This window comes from Lolium rigidum, chromosome 4 (assembly GCF_022539505.1).
Source record: "Lolium rigidum isolate FL_2022 chromosome 4, APGP_CSIRO_Lrig_0.1, whole genome shotgun sequence".
NCBI classification, from domain to species: Eukaryota; Viridiplantae; Streptophyta; class Magnoliopsida; order Poales; family Poaceae; genus Lolium; species Lolium rigidum.
Window position 1 is genome coordinate 165,114,590 of NC_061511.1, and position 19,047 is coordinate 165,133,636.

At 46.8% G+C, this 19,047-nt stretch overlaps 1 protein-coding gene across 1 annotated transcript; it reads right to left on the reverse strand.

The window, feature by feature from the left end:
- Positions 1–10,702: 10,702 nt before the first annotated feature.
- LOC124705429 (glycine-rich cell wall structural protein 1-like) lies at positions 10,703–11,401 on the reverse strand. Its single transcript, XM_047237154.1, has one exon. The coding sequence runs from the start codon at positions 11,399–11,401 to the stop codon at positions 10,703–10,705; it is 699 nt and encodes a 232-aa protein (XP_047093110.1).
- Positions 11,402–19,047: the final 7,646 nt, after the last annotated feature.

Below are 19,047 nucleotides of genomic sequence, written 5' to 3' on the forward strand. Positions count from 1 at the left end.
CCTTTTGCGCGGTTCTTTCTCCGGCGTGATGTCCTCCATAAGCACTACCATGACATTTACTCAATATCTCCCGTTGTTCATATTCAGGAACACATCTTCGCATAATACCATCTACTCCTTCTTTATATAGGTGTGGGTCATCCCAAAAATAATGCCTCAAGTCATAAAAGAATTTCCTCCTTTGCTGAGCTGAAAAGGTTGGAGGCAAGTACTTGGAAACAATAAAGTTAGCATAATCAAGCATACCAAGGACTGTCTCGCGAGCTCACCTTTATTACAGCCAATTTTTCATTTGGAAAACTATCATTAACAGGAACAGGATCATAAGCAATATTTTCCAATCTAGACAAATTATCAGCAACAGGATTATCAGCACCTTTCCTATCTATAATATGTAAATCAAATTCTTGCAAAAGAAGTACCCATCTAATAAGCCTTGGCTTAGCATCTTTCTTTGTCATAAGGTATCTAATTGCAGCATGATCAGTATGAATCGTAACTTTTGAATCAACAATATAAGATCTAAATTTATCACAAGCAAAGACTACAGCTAATAATTCTTTTTCAGCTTGTAGCATAATTTCTTTGAGCAAGCATCAAGAGTCTTGCTAGCATAATGAATAACATTTAATTTTTTATCTACTCGCTGTCCAAGAACAGCGCCTACAAAGCAAAATCACTAGCATCACACATAATTTCAAATGGTAAGTTCCAATCGGGAGGTTCAACTACAGGAGCAGCTTGTTAAGGCTTTCTTTAGAGTTTCAAAAGCTTCCTTACAATCATCATGAAAAACAAAAGGTACATCTTTTTGAAGAAGATTAGTAAGAGGCTTTGAAATCTTAGAAAAATCTTTAATAAATCTCCTATAAAACCCAAGCATGACCAAGAACACTACGAATACCTTTAACATCCCTAGGATAGGGCATCTTCTCAATGGCTTCAACTTTAGCTCTATCAACTTCAATACCTCTCTCGAAATTTTATGTCCCAATACAATTACTTCATTAACCATAAAGTGGCATTTCTCCCAATTAAGAACAAGGTTAGTTTCTTCACATCTCTCCAAAACTTTATCAAGGTTTCGCAAGCAACTATCAAAAGAATTCCCATAGACGGAAAAATCATCCATGAATACTTCCACAATACTCTCACAAAAGCCATGAAAAATAGCAGACATGCATCTTTGAAAAGTGGCAGGAGCATTACATAAACCAAAAGGCATACGCCTATAAGCGTAAGTTCCATAGGGACAAGTGAAAGTGGTTTTCTCTTGATCTTTAGTTTTAACACCAATTTGTGAAAACCCAGAATAACCATCAAGAAAGCAAAAATGAGTATTTTTAGACAACCTTTCTAGCATTTGATCAATAAATGGTAAAGGGTAATGATCTTTTTTAGTAACTTTATTAACTTTTCGAAAATCAATGCACATTCTATACCCTACAACTACTCTTTGAGGGATTAGCTCATCATTATCATTAGGCACAACAGTCATTCCTCCTTTCTTAGGAACGCAATGCACAGGACTAACCCATCTACTATCAGCAATAGGATATATAATACCAGCTTCAAGAAGTTTTAATACCTCATTCCTTACCACCTCCTTCATCTTCGGAATTAGACGACGCTGATGTTCAACAACAGGCTTCGCATCATCTTCCATATTAATGGCGTGTTGGCAAATAGAGGGAGAAATCCCCTTCAAGTCATCAAGAGTGTAGCCAATAGCACCTCGGTGTTTCTTCAGTATTTCCAATAACATTTCTTCTTCAAACTCTGAAAGCTTAGAACTAATAATAACATGATATATTTTCTTATCATCAATATGAGCATATTTAAGATTATCAGGCAAAGGCTTTAAATCAAAAACAGGATCTTCCTTCGGTGGCGGTGTTGTACCCAGATCTTCCACCGGTAAATCATGCTTGAGAATAGGTTGGCGAAGAAAAATTTCCTCAAGCTCATCTCTTTCTTTCCTAAAAACTTCACTCTCGCTATTCTCCAAGTGTTGCTGCAAAGGATTATTAGGAACAAGAACAATAGATGCACACTGCTCCATTTTAAAATCATTACTAGGCAAATCAGCTTTATAAGGAGTTTTGGTAAATTTAGAGAAGTTAAACTCATAAGGTTCACCAGCAAATTTAGTCAAAATTTTCTCTTTCTTGCAATCTATAATAGCTCCACAAGTATTTAGAAAAGGTCTACCAAAAATGATAGGACAATAATCACTAGCAGCAGAACCAAGTACCAAAAAGTCAGCAGGATATTTAATCTTACCACATAGAACTTCCACATCTCGAACAATACCAATTGGAGAAATAGTTTCTCTATTAGCCAGCTGAATAACCACATCAATATCTTCAAGTTCACAAGAACCAATTTCGTGCATAATCTCCGTGTAAAGCTCATAAGGAATAGCACTAACACTTGCACCAATATCACATAAACCATAATAGCAATGATCACCAATTCTAACAGATAGCATAGGAACACTAACTTGTTTGGGTTTATTAGGATGTGAAACAATATTAGAAGCATCTTCACAGAAAATAATATGACCATCCTCCACACTTTCAGTCACAAGATCTTTAACTATTGCAACAGCAGGTTCAACTTTTATTTGTTCTTCGGGTTCTATAGGTTTCTTTTCACTTTTATGAACCGCACTATTTATAACAGAGTACTCCTTCATTTTAACAGGGAAAGGAGTTTTTTCAATATAAGCTTCAGGAATAACATGATCAACAGTTTCAACTACAACGCATTTATTAATAGATGAATCAATTTTATCTTTATACGGTTCATGATACTTATCAAAATTCTTCTTAGGCAATTCATAATGAGAGGCAAAAGCTTTATAAAGATTTGCAGCAACTTGAGAATCAAGACCATATGTAGCACTCATATTACGAAATTTATCGAGTATCCATAAAAGCTTCAATGCATTTATAATCATAAATTATACCTGATTCTCTATCCTTGTCGTTCTCCCAACCTTCAGTATTTTCTTGGATCCGATCAAGAAGGTCCCTTTTAAACTCTTCTTTGTTGCGTGTAAATGATCCAGAACAAGAAGTATCCAGCAAGGTCTTGTCTTGAAAAGAAAGTCTTGCATAGAAATTATCAATAATAACATTACCAGGAAGCTCATGAATGGGGCATTTGAGCATTAAAGACTTCAATCTCCCCAAGCTTGGGCAATACTTTCTCCATCATGAGGCCAAAAATTATATATGCGATTCCGATCTTTGTGAATCTCACTTGGAGGATAGAACTTACAATAAAACCGGGGCACAATATCATTCCATTCAAGAGAATCTCCATTATCGAGTAATTTATACCAATGCGCCGCTTTACCAGACAGCGATATAGAGAATAGTTTCTTTCTAACTTCATTCATAGCAATACCTACACATTTGAATAACCCGCATAATTCATGCAAAAACAGTAAATGATCACCAGGATGGACAGCTTCCATCCCCTTCATAGCGGTTATCCATAACACGTTCAATAATTTTCATAGGTATTTTATATGGTATCACTTCCTCACCTGGCGCCTCATCCACTACCGTTGCAGTAGTAGTAGATTTCCCAAATAGAAATTGAAGAGAAGATCTCTCCATAATGACTTATAAAAATCAGCACAAACAGTAAAGGTTTTCCTTACCAATTCCTCTTACCAATAGCGCTTCACTCCCCGGCAACGGCGCCAGAAAATAGTCTTGATGACCCACAAGTATAGGGGGTGTATCGTAGTATCTTCGATAAGTAAGAATGTCGATCCCAACGAGGAGCGAAGGTGTTGACAAGCAGTTTCGATGAAGGATTCACCGTAAATGCTCACAAACAAGTATTCAGGGGGTTTGATATAACAGATGAATAAAGTACGAGTAAGTAAAATGCGAGAGTAACAATTGCAGCGAGTGGCCCAATCCTTTTTAGCACAAAGGACAAGCCGGTTTGTTTACTTATAATGACCAAACGTTCTTGAGGACAAACGGGAATTTAGTCTAGTGCTTCGCTTCATGTGGCTAAATAATCTTCATTGTTTTGATAAGTGTTGTGTGGGTGAACCTATGCTAATGCACCGCCCTTCCTAGGACTAATACATACTTGTGATTATACCCCTTGCAAGCATCCGCAACTACAAGAAAGTAATTAAGATAAATCTAACCACAACCTTAAACTCGAGATCCTCGCGATCCCTCCTGCATCGATATACCAACGGGGGCTCAGGTTTCTGTCACTCCGGCAACCCCGCAATTGGCAACGAGTACAAGATGCATTCCCCTAGGCCCATAAATGGTGAAGTATCGTGTAGTCGACGTTCACACGACACCACTAGAAGAATGACACCACAACTTAAATATCATAACATTGAATACTACTCAACCATACTTCACTACTAACATTTAGACTTCACCCATGTCCTCAAGAACTAAATGAACTACTCACGAGACATCATATGGAACATGATCAGAGGAGATATGATAATGAATAACAATCTGAACATAAACCTTGGTTCAACGGTTTCACTCAATAGCATCAATAACAAGTAGAAATCAACACCGGGAGAGTTTCCCCTATCAAACAATCAAGTTCAAACCCAAATTGCTACAGCGGTGATGAGGTGCAGCGGTGGAGACGGCGGTGATGATGATGAAGATGATGGTGATGGTGATGGAGATGATGTCCAGCTCGATGGCGGTGACGATGGCGTCGATTTCCCCCTCCGGGAGGGAATTTCCCCGGCGGATTCCTGCCCGCCGGAGAGCTCTTTTCTCTCTGGTGTTCTCCGCCCCGCAGAGGCGGCTGTGGCTCTTTGCGACCTACCCTCTGGAGCTTAGGTTTTCGGGACGAAGGAGTACGCGAAGAAAAGGAGGCCAAAGGGGCTGTGGGGCTCCCACACCACAAGGTGGCGCGGCCAGGCCATGGGCCGCGCCGGCCTGTGGTCTGGCCCCACCTTGGGTCTTCTCGGCTCCCCCTTCTGGCTTTCTCCGTCATCCGGAAAAATAGGATTTTTGGTATAATTTCCTTCCACAGCTTGATCTTCCGAAATATTGCGTTCGACGGTGCTTTTTCCAGCAGAATCCTGGCTCCGGCGCTTGATCCTCCAATAATGATGAAACATGCAAAATAGATGAAATAACATAAGTATTATGTCCAAACATGAAATATATCAATGAATAACAGCAAATTATGATATAAAATAGTGATGCAAATTGGGCGTATCAGTGGGCTAGGCACCCACGCCTGCTCTTTTTGCAATATTAAGGAGTAGCACATTATGCATGCTAGTCAAGGTGTGAAGCCATATAAACATGAAAGAGATCATATGGATCTCAATTATGTAAGGCAGCTCATGTGATCATTGTATTGAAGTACATGAGAGAGTGTACCAACTAGCTAAAGCCAAGAACCTGTAGTCCATGGGTGAAATACGCACAAACCATCATGGTCAAAGTGGAGGCGGTGGAGATGATGGAGATGGCTCTGGGGGTCAATCCCCTTCCCGGCAGGGTGCCGGAACAGGAACTTCTGACCCCCGAAACTTGTCTTCTATGGCAGCGAAGCTGCGGAACTTTTCGGAGAATATGACTTGGTATTTAGGGTTTTCGCGTCCAAGGCAATATATAGGAAGAAGGGCGAGGTCGGTGGGCACCCGAGGGCCCCACACCACCCCCTAGGCGCGGCCAGGAGGCCGCGCCCAGGCATGGTGCGGCCTCCTCCTGGCCCTCCTCCGTCTCTGCTCTGGACTCCGTCTTTGTGTCGGGAAAAATAGAAGATTTGACTTTTGTTTCATCCAATTCCTAGAATATTTCCTGTACAACTAATCTGAAATACAAAAACAGCAGAAAAGAGGAAGTATCACCTATCCGCCGCTTCCTTGTTCTCCATTGAGAAGGAGGATATGATCTTCTCGAGGGAGGCGTCCATGGCGGCCAATGCCTGTGCCGCATTCCTCTTGGCCTTGGCCTTCATGTTGCCAATGGGGCGCCTGACGGAGGCGCCGGTGGGATCGACCAACCCATCTTCCCCGACGCCGTCCTTGTTGAGAGTGTGGCGGATGGCGTCCCATTTTTTGCAACCTTGTATTTTGTTGAAGCATGCATAAAGGGGAAATCTGTGTCCTCGTTTTGGCTGTTGTACATCTTGAGGGCGTCGATCATCCAACAATGCATGATTCATTAACAAGATATAGAACAAGATGAACATCATCAAATAGATATACTATGATGCATTATAAAATATACATCATCAAATGGACATAGAACATACCCAATCCACCATCGTCTTGCCGCTCTCCTCCCGGATCTTAATCTTTTCATAGTAGCCATGGAACTTGCTACACAACGCCTTGATGATGTTCCAATGGTGAGAGAGGGTGCTCTCGTTCTGGATCATGTGCATGGTGGGGTACTCACCATAGTTCTTCTTCTCGTTGAATGAATCAAGGATGCTCTTGTAGTACTTGCCGGAGGATTGATTGGCGCCGGTGATAGGGCAAAAGCTCACTTGTTTCCACACGTCGATGAGGCATTCATCCTCCAAAGACTTCCACCTAGGACCATGAGTGCCGCCGGTCCGCCTATTCCTTGTCGTCGCCGTGGTCACGCCGGTGTCGGCGTCGATCAATTCCTCCTGGACTTCGTCATCCTCCTCCTCATCTTCGTCCTCGTCGGCCTCTTCTTCATACTCGTAGATGGGGGGTTCGTAGTCGTGGCCATGGCGTATGAAGCCGGCGAGGATCTCGGCACCGCCGGCAATCTACGCAACAAGTAACCTACTTTGAGTCGCCGACGGTGTCTACGATGCACATAACACATAAAAAGAAGGAAAACTCACGTCGTCGTCGCCCATGGACACGCCGGACGCGCGACCGAACACCTGGTGGGCGCTCATGCTCTCGTCGATGAAGAGTGTGCGGGGGAGGCCGGTGCCATCAGTCACGTGGCCGTCGGTGCTTCCCGGGCGGCGCAGATCAGGCGACGAGTTCAGGTCGACGGGGAAACGAAAGGCGCCGCTGCCCCTTGGCGCTGAATCCAGCGAGAACGGCGCGTTGGGGTCGAAGGTCATGTCGCTGTCGGCGCACTCGAGGCAGTAGCGGGCGCGGTCGAACATCTGCGACAGACGCATCTACGAGAGCGACGGCCCCTCCGCGTAGTATCCCGACGATGAGGGTGAGCTCGAGAACCCGCCGCCTAAGTTGCGGCCGGCGAGTTGCTGGCTCCCTTCGGACTGACCGCCGCCCAAGCTGAGGCACACTTCGTCAGCAGCGACCGCTTTCGCGGCTTCGAGGGCAGCGATGCGGTGCCTTTTGCGGTCGGCTGTCGCCGTGGTGCAGCGGTGTTTCTCCTCCTCCCACGCCTCCTGCGACATGTTCGCCGGCTTCTCCTTTGGCGGCACGGTGCGTGGCTTCGGCGGTGCCTTTGTCGGCGCCTTCGCTGACTTCACTGGAGCCTTTTTCTTCGGCGGCATGTCGGAGGCGAGGGTTTTTCGGGTTTGAGTCTGGATGGAAGATGGAGCGGCGGCAGGAGAAATGAGCGGCGGAGGGGAAGGGGGTTTGGGGGAAAAGATGTATATTTTTGGGATGTATGGCTGACAAGCTGCTCCCACGCCCAAAATTAGTCGCTGCTTGAGGCGCCGGCGCGCCCGATTCACGTCCTTCACGAAGGGTCCGGCACGGTATTACCGGCGCTTCTATTGAGCTCGAAATTACGCCGACGCTTTTTGAAGCGCACCTGTGTGATCCCATTTTTGATACCGCCTCTCAAAATGCTATCGGTGCCACTATCCGGTGGAGATGCTCTAAGTGCACGTACATGCAAAATACAATTGAGACAATCGGAGAAAGAGCGCCGACATGCACGTGAAGTCGTGAAGCACCTCAAGCTCGGACCTGGCGTTGCAGTAGGAACATGCCCCTAGGATTAGGGCATGGCTGGAGAGGAGTACGTCTACGTGTGCATTGCATACACCTAGCCCGTGACCGGCAAGTTGCATTCATTGGGAACATTTGAGAGAAAAATGTAGCTCACGTGTTGGACGCAGACTCGAGAATGTTTGTTTGCCGGTTTGTGGTTTTGATTCCTTTTGAACATGGAAGTACATTTTTCTAAGATCCAACTTGAAGTAGATCTTGAACATCAAGTACAAGTTGAAGTCAATCTTAGTAGGCTGGCATTTGGGGGATGGCCCGCCCTTTGTAGTTTAGGTTATCTTCAGCAAGGAGCAGAGGATGCATGGCGCGGGGTCGAGACAGGGCCGGCCCTGGCATTCCAAGGCCCCGGTGCAAGACAAAAAAAAGGGCCCATACAGTAGCAATAGAGATGATTTTTGATATTTAATTTAATAAAAACTTAATCATTTAACATAATTTTTTCTATCTTCTCAAGGAAACACTCATCATCTTATGTGTGACAGTGTTCAACTCACAAAACATCTACTCATGATTTTATTACATTTCAGCTCAAACTTGTGCTTGCTCTCCACATCTTGCATTCCAGGTCTCTAACCCGCTCTCCGTCTTGTACTCCAATCTTGTATTGACATGCAAAATAGACAAGTGCACTAACTATGTGAAGCGCTTTCTTCTAAAATTTGTTGACGCAAAGTCATTGATAATATTATCAACATTAATCTGATCCAATAGGCCCTTCTCAATGCATATTGTAGCTAGACCATTCAATCTTTCCTGTGACATTGCTGATCTCAGGTAATTTTTTAACAATTTCAATTTTGAAAAACTTCTTTCAGCTGAAGCTACGGTTACAGGTACGGTAAATAAAATTCTATATGCAATAGATATGTTTGGAAAACAATTTATACTTCTAACAAACTCAAACATCTCTGCAGCCTGCATTGGTTCATCTGGTAAGGTCATTTGCAACATTCTTAATTCAGAAAAAAGATCATTAGAGTCAACATCAAATGAACCTGGAGCTACGCTGCTGCTTGACTCGCTGCTGTCGGCTTGCTGCTGACCGCCGGGCGCCGCTGCCGTCGCCGTCGCGCCGCCCGTCGGTACCCGCTGCGTGCGGCTGCTAATTCCTCTTCTCCTCTTGCCCCTTTCTTCTATATTTTGTCTCTGAACCTGATTGAGGAATGAGGAAGCCAGGAGGAAGAATTGGAGAAACAAATCGAATCGGATGAACAAGAATAGACTGATCTTGAAGAATATATAGGAGAGGATGAACTAACCGTTGCAAATTCGGGAGGGATTTCTTGGAGATTAATGAATCATGATCTCCTCCTCCATTAATCCCTACAAAACGGCTAGAAATCTCAAGGTGAGAGAGCCCCATCGCCGCCGCTTCCGCTGTGATTGGGATTTGGGAATTTGGAGTTGGGGAACAGCCGCACAGAAAAACGAGAAGGGAAGGAGAAGACGATGCGCCTGAGTCAATGCGGCCAGTTAATTTAGCGATACGGGAGTCCAGGCTCCATATTTAGCGATACTGATTTTGACTGGATCGTTTTTTTCTTTCCAAACCAGCTAGCTATCGTGCAGTCTATTCTTGTACCTTGTATTTGTACACTGTAACATACATAGATGAGGGCCCCTGGCGCACGGAGGCCCCGTGCAGCCGCACCGGCTGCACCGGTTCAGGGCCGGGCCTGGGTCGAGAATGGACAAGCCAGAATAATTTTTCTGCGAGGTTGTCACCTCTATTGCAATTTGGTTATTATCTACAAGTGAACAATGTTCACTACTAATTTAATGAATAAATTGCTGATTTTAGCGAGGTCAGCGGATCCCAGTGCTAACAAGTAGTTGCGCACACACCCTATTATCGGCTTTCGAGTATTTAAAAGATGTGAAATAAATAATAAACATAGATTATGTTGTATATTGTGCATCAACAAACTTTCATCCAAAGATATAACGCGTACAGATAAACAAATACAAATGATATGTGAATAGTTGCGCAATGCTATTCACTTGGGTTTTTTTTTTTGCGTAGTTCACATATGGTCAAAATATGGGATGAAATTTTGTAGATATATAAGATACAACATAATCCATGTCCTTTATCTATTCACATTTTTGAAGATCCAGAAGTGCGACATCAGATAATGGGTCCGGACGCAAATAATTGCGGAATACTCGCATTCCACAAAGGAGGAGGGTTGAGCCGGGGTGATGGGTGAGTTGTCCACTTTTGTATGATATATCCTAATATTTTCATAGGGTATTAAGATTGCCAATCCAATAAGGATATGGAGGTAATCTCCGCTCAAGGATGTGCGGGGCAGGCGGATCGGCGGCAAGATTTGTGCCGGTTCACATGAGCTAAGCAACGGTGCGAGGTGAAAGCATTACGGAAAATGGAAGAGAGCGGGTGAGTGTTTTGGATGAAGATCTTGCCGAGTTGCCAAGAACAAAGACAGTTGTAAATAATTCGATCATATATCAGATGACTGCCCTCGGGCAATCACAAATTATCAAACATCTCAAGAAAAACTAAAATTCATTAGATGGCGTGCGCCTTTCATGTTCAAACAGGAATTCCGTCGCCCGCCAAAATGCAATGGGCAGCTAGTACAAGCTACAAAACTCAAACGTTACGAAACAAATTCAGAGAAACAGCTAAATCGAAGCAACAATAATGTTGATTATTGAACGCATCCATGCATGCATGGAGGTGACCTCTTGATGCGGATGTGGAGTGATCGATCATGCGTGTCACGGTTGTCAGTTAGGGCACATGAAGCCGGTCGGGACGCCCTTGCCGCAGAAGTTGAGGATGAGGCTGAGGTGGATGGGGAGGTTGAGGTGGATGCCGAGCACGTCGGCCTTGATGGCGGTGCATAGGCAGAGGGCGGCGTCCAGGTCGACGAGCCCGTTGAGCAGCGGGCAGCACCGGTCGTTCAACGGAGGCACGCCCACCTTCGCCTTGATCAGGTCTAGCACGTTGGCGCACACGTGCAGCTTCAGCGCGTCCGTTGGGCACTTGCCGTACCATCCGCTCGTCCCGCCACCGCTGCCTCCGCCGCCGCCTCCTGCATACCCGCCGCCGCCGCCACTTCCACCACCTCCGCTCCCACCGCCGATGATCCCACCCACAGGGCCGCCTATGATGCCACCACCAGAGCCGCCACCGATGATTCCACCACCGGGGCTGCCGCCGATGATACCACCACCGGGGCTGCCGCCGATGATCCCTCCACCACTCCCGCCGCTTCCACCTCCATATCCACCGCCTCCCCCATGGCCGCTACCGCCCCCGCCTCCATACCCTCCGCCGCCGCCACCACCATGCCCGCCGCCGCTGCTGCCGTGTCCACCATTGTTGCCCGAGCCGCCGCAGGTAGGGCAGGCACTGGTCACTGCAAACACGAGGAGGTTAAGAGCAAGGAATAGGCTGCATGAAGCCGACGCCTTGGACGCCATTGCTCACGGGCAGTAGCTAGGTCAAGCGAGCACCTAGTATAGCTAGTTAGCTACTGCAAGTGTGTGAGTCTGGATGTACGTCTGGTTTTGGCGCTATATAGGGGGTAGCCACGAGTACAATGCTGGTGCTCTTCGAGGGATGGGCCGAATGGGACAAGGATCCGTGACGGGATGGCACAGGCGTAGATCCACGATAAGGCAGGCCTGTTTCAACCCGTGGGCTAGGTGCACTGGTTTGGTTCCTGATTGGACCATGGCAGGCACTGCGTGGATATCATGTGTGACAGCGGTGACATTTTGGAGGTTTACTCGTTTTTAATTGGATGGTTAATCGCTTGAACTTATCACAAAGGTTCAGACCCCGATAATTTAAAGGATCCACGCCATATTAGCATATGTAGTGTTCTGTACAAGCTCATTTCCAATGCTATCGTCAATTGTCTGAAGATCATTCTTAGAGAAATCATTCCTACAAATCAGAGCGTCTTTGTCCTGACTAAGGGCGTGTTCGGAAACAGCCCAGCTTCCAGCTTCTCCAAACTCCAGCCCGGAGCAGTGCCGAACACCCCAGCTCTGTGGAGCTAGATCCGTGAAGCTGAGACAGTTTGCAGTGTAATTCACGGAGCGACCCTTTCGGAGATTCTCGGAACAGCAGATCGCGGAGCAGCCGTAAATTACATGCAATCTGCCACCACCAAGTCAAAAACGATTCGCCCTTTCTATTTCTTCCTCGCTCCTCCACGAAAAGAACTCGAGCACGCCTCCAAAGGCCATCCCAAACATGGGCTCTAGACTACATCTCCCCATCCCCAGCAGGCTGGCCCAACAAACATGGATTTCAGCCCAGCTAAAACGAGAAGCTGTGCCGAACGTTCTCTGATCCGCACAAGACGCTGGAGTCGGTCGGGAGAAGCAGGATTCGCGGATTTCGGGAAGCTGGGGAAGTTCCGAACACGCCCTAAGCTAATTTCGGACAATACAATCTTAGCATATGAAATATCATAATTTATGGTGCGGAAGAGAAAGGGAAGGGATGTGCACATGGCACCAACACTCGATATGAGAAAGGCTTATGACAGAGTTGAATGCCCTTTCTTGGAGGGGATAATGAAAAAGATGGGTTTTAAAGATATTTTTCTCCAACTAACTATGAAGTTTGTATCTATGGTCTCGTACCGTTTCCGGTTAAACGGTGATCGATGAAGGGGACTAAGATAGGGTAATCCGATAATCCACTTGATACATGTAAAATTTTTCGATGAACTTGTATTTTAATCTGTCATATTTCAACATATTAAAAACATTATGTGGTACTTCACAAAGCTGTAATTCTTATCAAGGATAACCTAGTACAATGCAATTGGCATGGGAATATTCAGCGTAGATTTTGTCACCATTATGAGACATTAAAACATTTATTCTCCTCATGCAAGTTCGCACATTCTATATATATGGTAAACACTATAACATAGGCCGATGAGAGTGGTTTCGTCGGACCTCTCCAAAGACGTCAATAAGGCTTCAGATTCAACGACTCGTGGGCTTCTTTTACCTGTCAATGACTATTGTAGTCCTCTACCATTTGGAAATGTGAAATCAAAATTTTCCAGCCAAATCATATAGATAGTTTTTGTTCAATATTAGTATTTTTTGGTAATATTAGAAATGTTGTGCTTCCATGTAATTCTTGTTTTGTTGTGTGAGATACTTATTCAAGCTTCCTAGCTATGTCAATAATTATGCACCGCTGATGATGAAGTTGGTACATATTGGCGGGAACATTGTCATATTATGCATTTCAATTTTGTATGCTTCTACATAGATTGTCTCATGCCGGTACAAAGAACCTGATGCTTCTTTCGTTACCATGCTTCCAAATTGCACAGACTATACATGTACCTATATTTGGTCATATATTGAATCAGCTCCCATGTCTACCTTGTTATTATGCTAGTTATGCTCCGTGCGATATGTATTAGCAATGATCATGTCTAGGAGTCTGTATTTTCTGCTTACATGTACTACTTGTTTATGATGTGTCTGATACATATTCATGCTTTGTGTTCACAATGCTTCTCAAAAAATTATACATTGAATGATGATTTGAAGTTTGGTACATCCTGATGATTTTGTACCCTCCACTAGTGGAAAACAGGTCTAATGTCGCGGGTCGTAAGACCTTTTTGTCGCGGGCGGCCAGCCGCGACAAGGGAGACGCGACAAAAGGTCCACCTTTTGTCGCGGGTCAATTACGACCCGCGACAAAAGGTCCACTAAGTGGCAGGGGGGCGCGCAAGGGACAGCCACTTTTGTCGCGGTCCGTATTACCACCCGCGACAAAAGGACCTCTACGTAGCGCGCGCAGAACGCTGCTGGTTTAGGGTTTCAGGGCAGCACCACCCCCCCCCCCCCCGCCACCGCCCCCGTTTTATTTCATCTTTTTATTTCAAAATAAAAGTTGCATACTTCATTCATTATATATAGATCGAGCAAACAAATATTGGAAGCAAAAGTCGATCTATTCGTAGATTCCCCTTACACATATACATGGAGCTCACGACTACGGGGACAAAAGCCCGTCGTCTATTCGAACTAATACATATACATGGAGCTCCCTACTACCGACGCCTCTTTGGACTAAACCGGCCCTTGTCGTCTATTACTTCTGTCAACAGAAATGCCGCCAGTTTCTCCGTAATTCCTAGTACGTGTTCCTGTGGTTGGAGGGTCTCCCGCATGAGGTCGACCTATATAGGAAAATGAGATGAATATGATTGTATCAATCTTGATAACGAAGTATTGACGATAATAAATTAAACTTGTGAATGTTATTGCTTACGTTGAATCTATTCTCGTTGTGCTGCTCAGTGGTGAACATGCGAATGGACTCGCAAACATAGTATCCACATAGATTCGTCCCCTGTGGCTGCTGGGCGCATGGTACAATAGTAAATGTTAGCTTTTCTGCGAAGTGATCACCCGTAATAACCTCCTTGAAAGATGTTCAAACCCTGCCAGGCAAAAGAATGATAGAATTAATATAATGGATGATTAATTGATGTCTCACGAAAGATGTAGCGCGACAATGATTGAAATTACCTCTGGAGAATCTCCTGCAAGTCGCGGAACCCGTCTAGGCCTCTATTCAATGGGTCGCTTACTTCAACAATTCCCTTATCAACTTTAATGTTTAGCAGAATCCAGTGGAAACTGTACATGTTTATATAGACGTCATGAATTAGACTTAACATCGAGTAAGAAAAACTGAATGTGCACAATAGATCAGTAAGACTCTCACCTGTAGTTGTAAGGAAAGAGTATTGAATCACGGAAGCTTTGCTCCACTATAAACCTCGTTAGGTTTTCCACCGTTTCTTCGATATTATTCTTTACGGTTTTGTGATGTACTTTATCAGGGTCAACAAACCCAACATTGTACACCTTATTATGGCTGCATTCAACCATCTTCAGTCTGCATAAGAGAACACATATGATATAATGAGTATATGCAATGAACAGGAACAACTGAATGAACATGAACTTATATGTAGTTAACAACTTACAAGCAGTCAACTCATTAGAGATTTGTCGAGGGCGTCTAAATTGAATAACTGCTAGAGTTCATTCATCTCCATATGGATCTACTCCCTTCGGAAGTAATAATCTCCTGGGATATCTGCCACGATGAAACTTGTGTTCTCCTTGCATGCATTAAGGTACCACTGATGAAAATTCCGCATATGCGTTGGCAGTTTATGCAGCCTCTCTTTGCTGACCAAGTCAGCCCCGTAGACAAATTTAGGAGCTATATCAGCCCTAGGTACTGCATCGGAGAACATCATGTCCTCCACGGTCTGTTATCACCAGAATTTAACCGAGTCAGAGGTGGGCCGCAATCAAGATGGGCTTAAAGGAAGTATACATGGAGGATTACGTGAATCGGCCTGTTATACCAAGTTGGGTTTAATTGCCCTTGTATCCGTAAAATATTAGATCGCATCTTAGTTTAGAAAGTAGAATCTTACTCGTGCACGGTTTGGTGCACGCCCACATTAGAAAGTCCGCTGGACTATAAATATGTACCTAGGGTTTATGGAATAAACAACAACTCACGTTCAACCCCAAAACAAACCAATCTCGGCGCATCGCCAACTCCTTCGTCTCGAGGGTTTCTATCGGGTAGCGACATGCTGCCTAGATCGCATCTTGCGATCTAGGCAGCACAAGCCCCACGTTGTTCATGCGTTGCTCGTACTGAAGCGCTTTTGATGGCGAGCAACGTAGTTATCATTAGATGTGTTAGGGTTAGCTTTGTTCTTCGTTTGAGCATGCTTACGTAGTGCAACCCTTGCATATCTAGCCGCCCTCACACCTATCTCAGGTGTGGGGGCGGCACCCGCTTGATCATTATTTAGTAGATCTGATCCGTTACGATTGCTCCTTGTTCTACAAGGATTAGTTTAATATCCGCAATAGTTAGGCCTTACAAAGGGGGAGGATCCGGTGGCACGTAGGGTGGCGTTCGCAAGTCCTAAACGGGATGTTCCGAGGATCAACTTCATGTTGGTTTTTAGGCCTTGTTTAGGATCGGCTTACGAGCACCGTGCGTGGCCGCGAGGCCCAACCTGGAGTAGGATGATCCGATTATGCGGTGAAAACCCTAAATCGTCGTAGATCTAATTAGCTTTATCTTGATCAAGCAGGACCACCAAGTATTCGTGCACCCCGTACGAATCATGGGTGGATCGGCTCTTTGAGCCGATTCACAGGATAACCTGAGAGCCGATCGAGGCTCGTATTTAACGTTTATATGTATGCCCTGCAGGAAACTAAGCGAGGCATCCTCATCACCTTCACGACCGGGTATAGGTCGGGTGGCACGCCCTTGCACTTCGCATCGCCGCGTGTGACCGAGAAGAGCATTGCGGGCCGTCGCTCGGAGGGGTCTCGGCCAGCCGCAGCTCTAGGCTCTTCCCGGCTCTACGGTGTTGACAAGGCCACCGCCCGCCGGTGGGTTTTGGCAGTCAACACATTCCGGCACGCCCGGTGGGACGATCGTCTACATCAACCACATCGCCATCTACATCCGAGATGGCGGACGGCACGCCGGTCACCTACGAGGAGCTGCCCGACGAGCTCAAGAAGCAATACAACGAGATCAAGGCCACCCTCGAAGCCGACCTCATCGGCTCTTTTCGGAGAACCCGTTCCCATGGCATCGGATGGAAGGGATTCTCACCGCAAGGTGCTCTCGGTGGGATAGACCTCTCGCGCCGTCGGAGGAACGCACCGGGGACTGCGGCGAGGAGATCAACTACTTGGTGGCTCACTCGCTACATCGCCACTCCGAAAACTTGGTCAACGTGTTGGAGCGTGTCGCTCTACGCGTAATCCAGGAGATCATGAGCCACCAGTACTCGCCGTCAGGACCAGCTCTCGGGACTCATCAAGGAGAGTTGCCATTCCAGTCCCGTCCACCGCTGCCATATGCGTTGGCAGCACCTGCTGAAGTGCCGACTACACCGGCATTCCTCGTCTACAAGATTGGTGGTGACCCTAGTGACTACCAGTTCTTAATGGAGGCGCCTAAGGAGATCCCTCAAGGATACGCGTGCACGTATGTGCCAGATTGTGGTGACTGGGGCACTCACAAACCAGGCCACAACATCGGGGACTCCGGCGAAGACGGGAGGAACGTCGGCGACGAGCTTGAGAAGCGAGACGTGGCCGACTAAGTACGCCACACCGACGAAACTCCCGAGCCCAGCTCCCGCGGTTGGCTCGAGCTGGAAAAGCAAAAATGGCTGGCTAAGTACGCCACCCGGCGAATCTTCGAGTGCAACTCCTACGGCCAGCACGGCGGATCGGATCGGTACCATGCCGAGAGACCAGTTCGGCATGGTGCCGAAAAGAAGGGCGATCGGCTATTCCAAGCCGTACCCCGACGATTACGAGATGATCCCGCTGCCACCTAAATATCGGCTCCCCGACTTCTCCAAATTCGGTGGATCGGATGGCTCCGGCTCCATCGAGCACGTCGGCCGATATTTGGCTCAACTAGGACCGGCTTCGGTGTCGGATCAGCTTCGCGTGAGGCTCTTTTCACGGTCCCTCACGGGATCGGCTTTTGGATGGTACACCTCTTTGCCAGCAAACTCCATCCGAGTCTTGGAAGCAATTGGAAGAACAGTTCCATATGCAATACCATTCGAAGCTTCCGAGTCTGGCATTGCCGATCTAGCACAACTACGTCAGAAGCGCGGGGAAACGGTGACAGAGTACATCCAGCGCTTCAGGAATCTTAGGAACCGATGTTATTCGGTTCGTATAACTGAAAAGGAAGCAGTCGAGTTGGCAGTAGCTGGCCTTGCAACACAGCTCAAGGACATGGCCTCCCAAGCAGATTATCCCTCGCTGGCGCACATGGTTCGAAACTATCGACATATGAACAGCGCCACCCGGACCTGTACCAAGACAAATTCAAGCGTGCGATAGTCATGGTCGATACGAGAGGAAGATGAAGTGCCTGCGGGAGACCAAGAAATAGCGAGTGGCTGAGTGGACTCGGGGAGGAACCCCGTGTCCCGCAAATGGGTAAAGCCACCGGGGCCGCCCGGGGATTTGATTTCGACGTGACCAAGACCGAGCAAATCTTCGACCTCCCGCTCAAGGAGAAACGAGTTGACGATTCCCGAAGGTCTCAAGTTCCCCACGGCGAAGGAGCTAAACGGAAAGCCGTACTCGCAAATTCCACAACTCGCTTTCCCATGCCACCAACGATCGCCGGGTGTGGCGTCGGCACATCCAAGCGGCGATAGAGAAGGGGCGGCTAATTTTCAACCGAGTACGCCATGAAGGTCGACACCCAACCCTTCCCCGCCGTTAACATGGTGGAAGTCACCTACCCCGAGGGTTGCCGGCCAGGTCCCTCGTTCAGCATCAACATGGTAGGACCCGGGAACCACTGCGGCAAAGATGGAGATGAGGGCAGCTGCTCTCATAGCAAGGATACGAAGGAGGCCGCCCCACGCGATCGGCTCCGTCATGATGGCAAGAGCTATGTCACGGAGGGAGAGGTGAAGAATATAAGATATCGGCGACCCCTCTCCGATCACCTCCTCAACAAATATGTGAGTCGAGTATGACCAACGCCGACGGTCCAATTATGATGATAGAGGAGATCGTCCGGCTAGAGAAGCCAGAAGATATCGTCGGCGAGGATCGCGATGAGGAGGAGCACGAGCGCCGTGCCACGGAAACATCAAGGGAGCAAGATGACAACGCCGGACATCGGGACTGCCCCTTCTTCGGTACACTGCTGGGATTCGGGAATGAGCCGATTGCCCACAATCGGCAATTGCCCGAATGCAACAAGAAGAAGAAGGAGGCAGCCAACGTGTCCGTGTTCGAGCGCCTAGGGCCTCTCCCGCCACAAAGCAAACGCGCTGAGTCACCTCGTTGGGCGGATCTTGAGGATTCGGAAGACGAGGGAGAAGTAGAAGAAGACAGTACCACCGGCCAAGGTGGTGCCCCGACGGACTCAGCCGTTCCCAAAAGCGCGAGGGTTCAGCGATTGCGCGGCCCGGAGGAAGCCGAAAGGTTATACCTGCATACGCTAAGGAAGGCACGACCTGATCTGGCTGCAA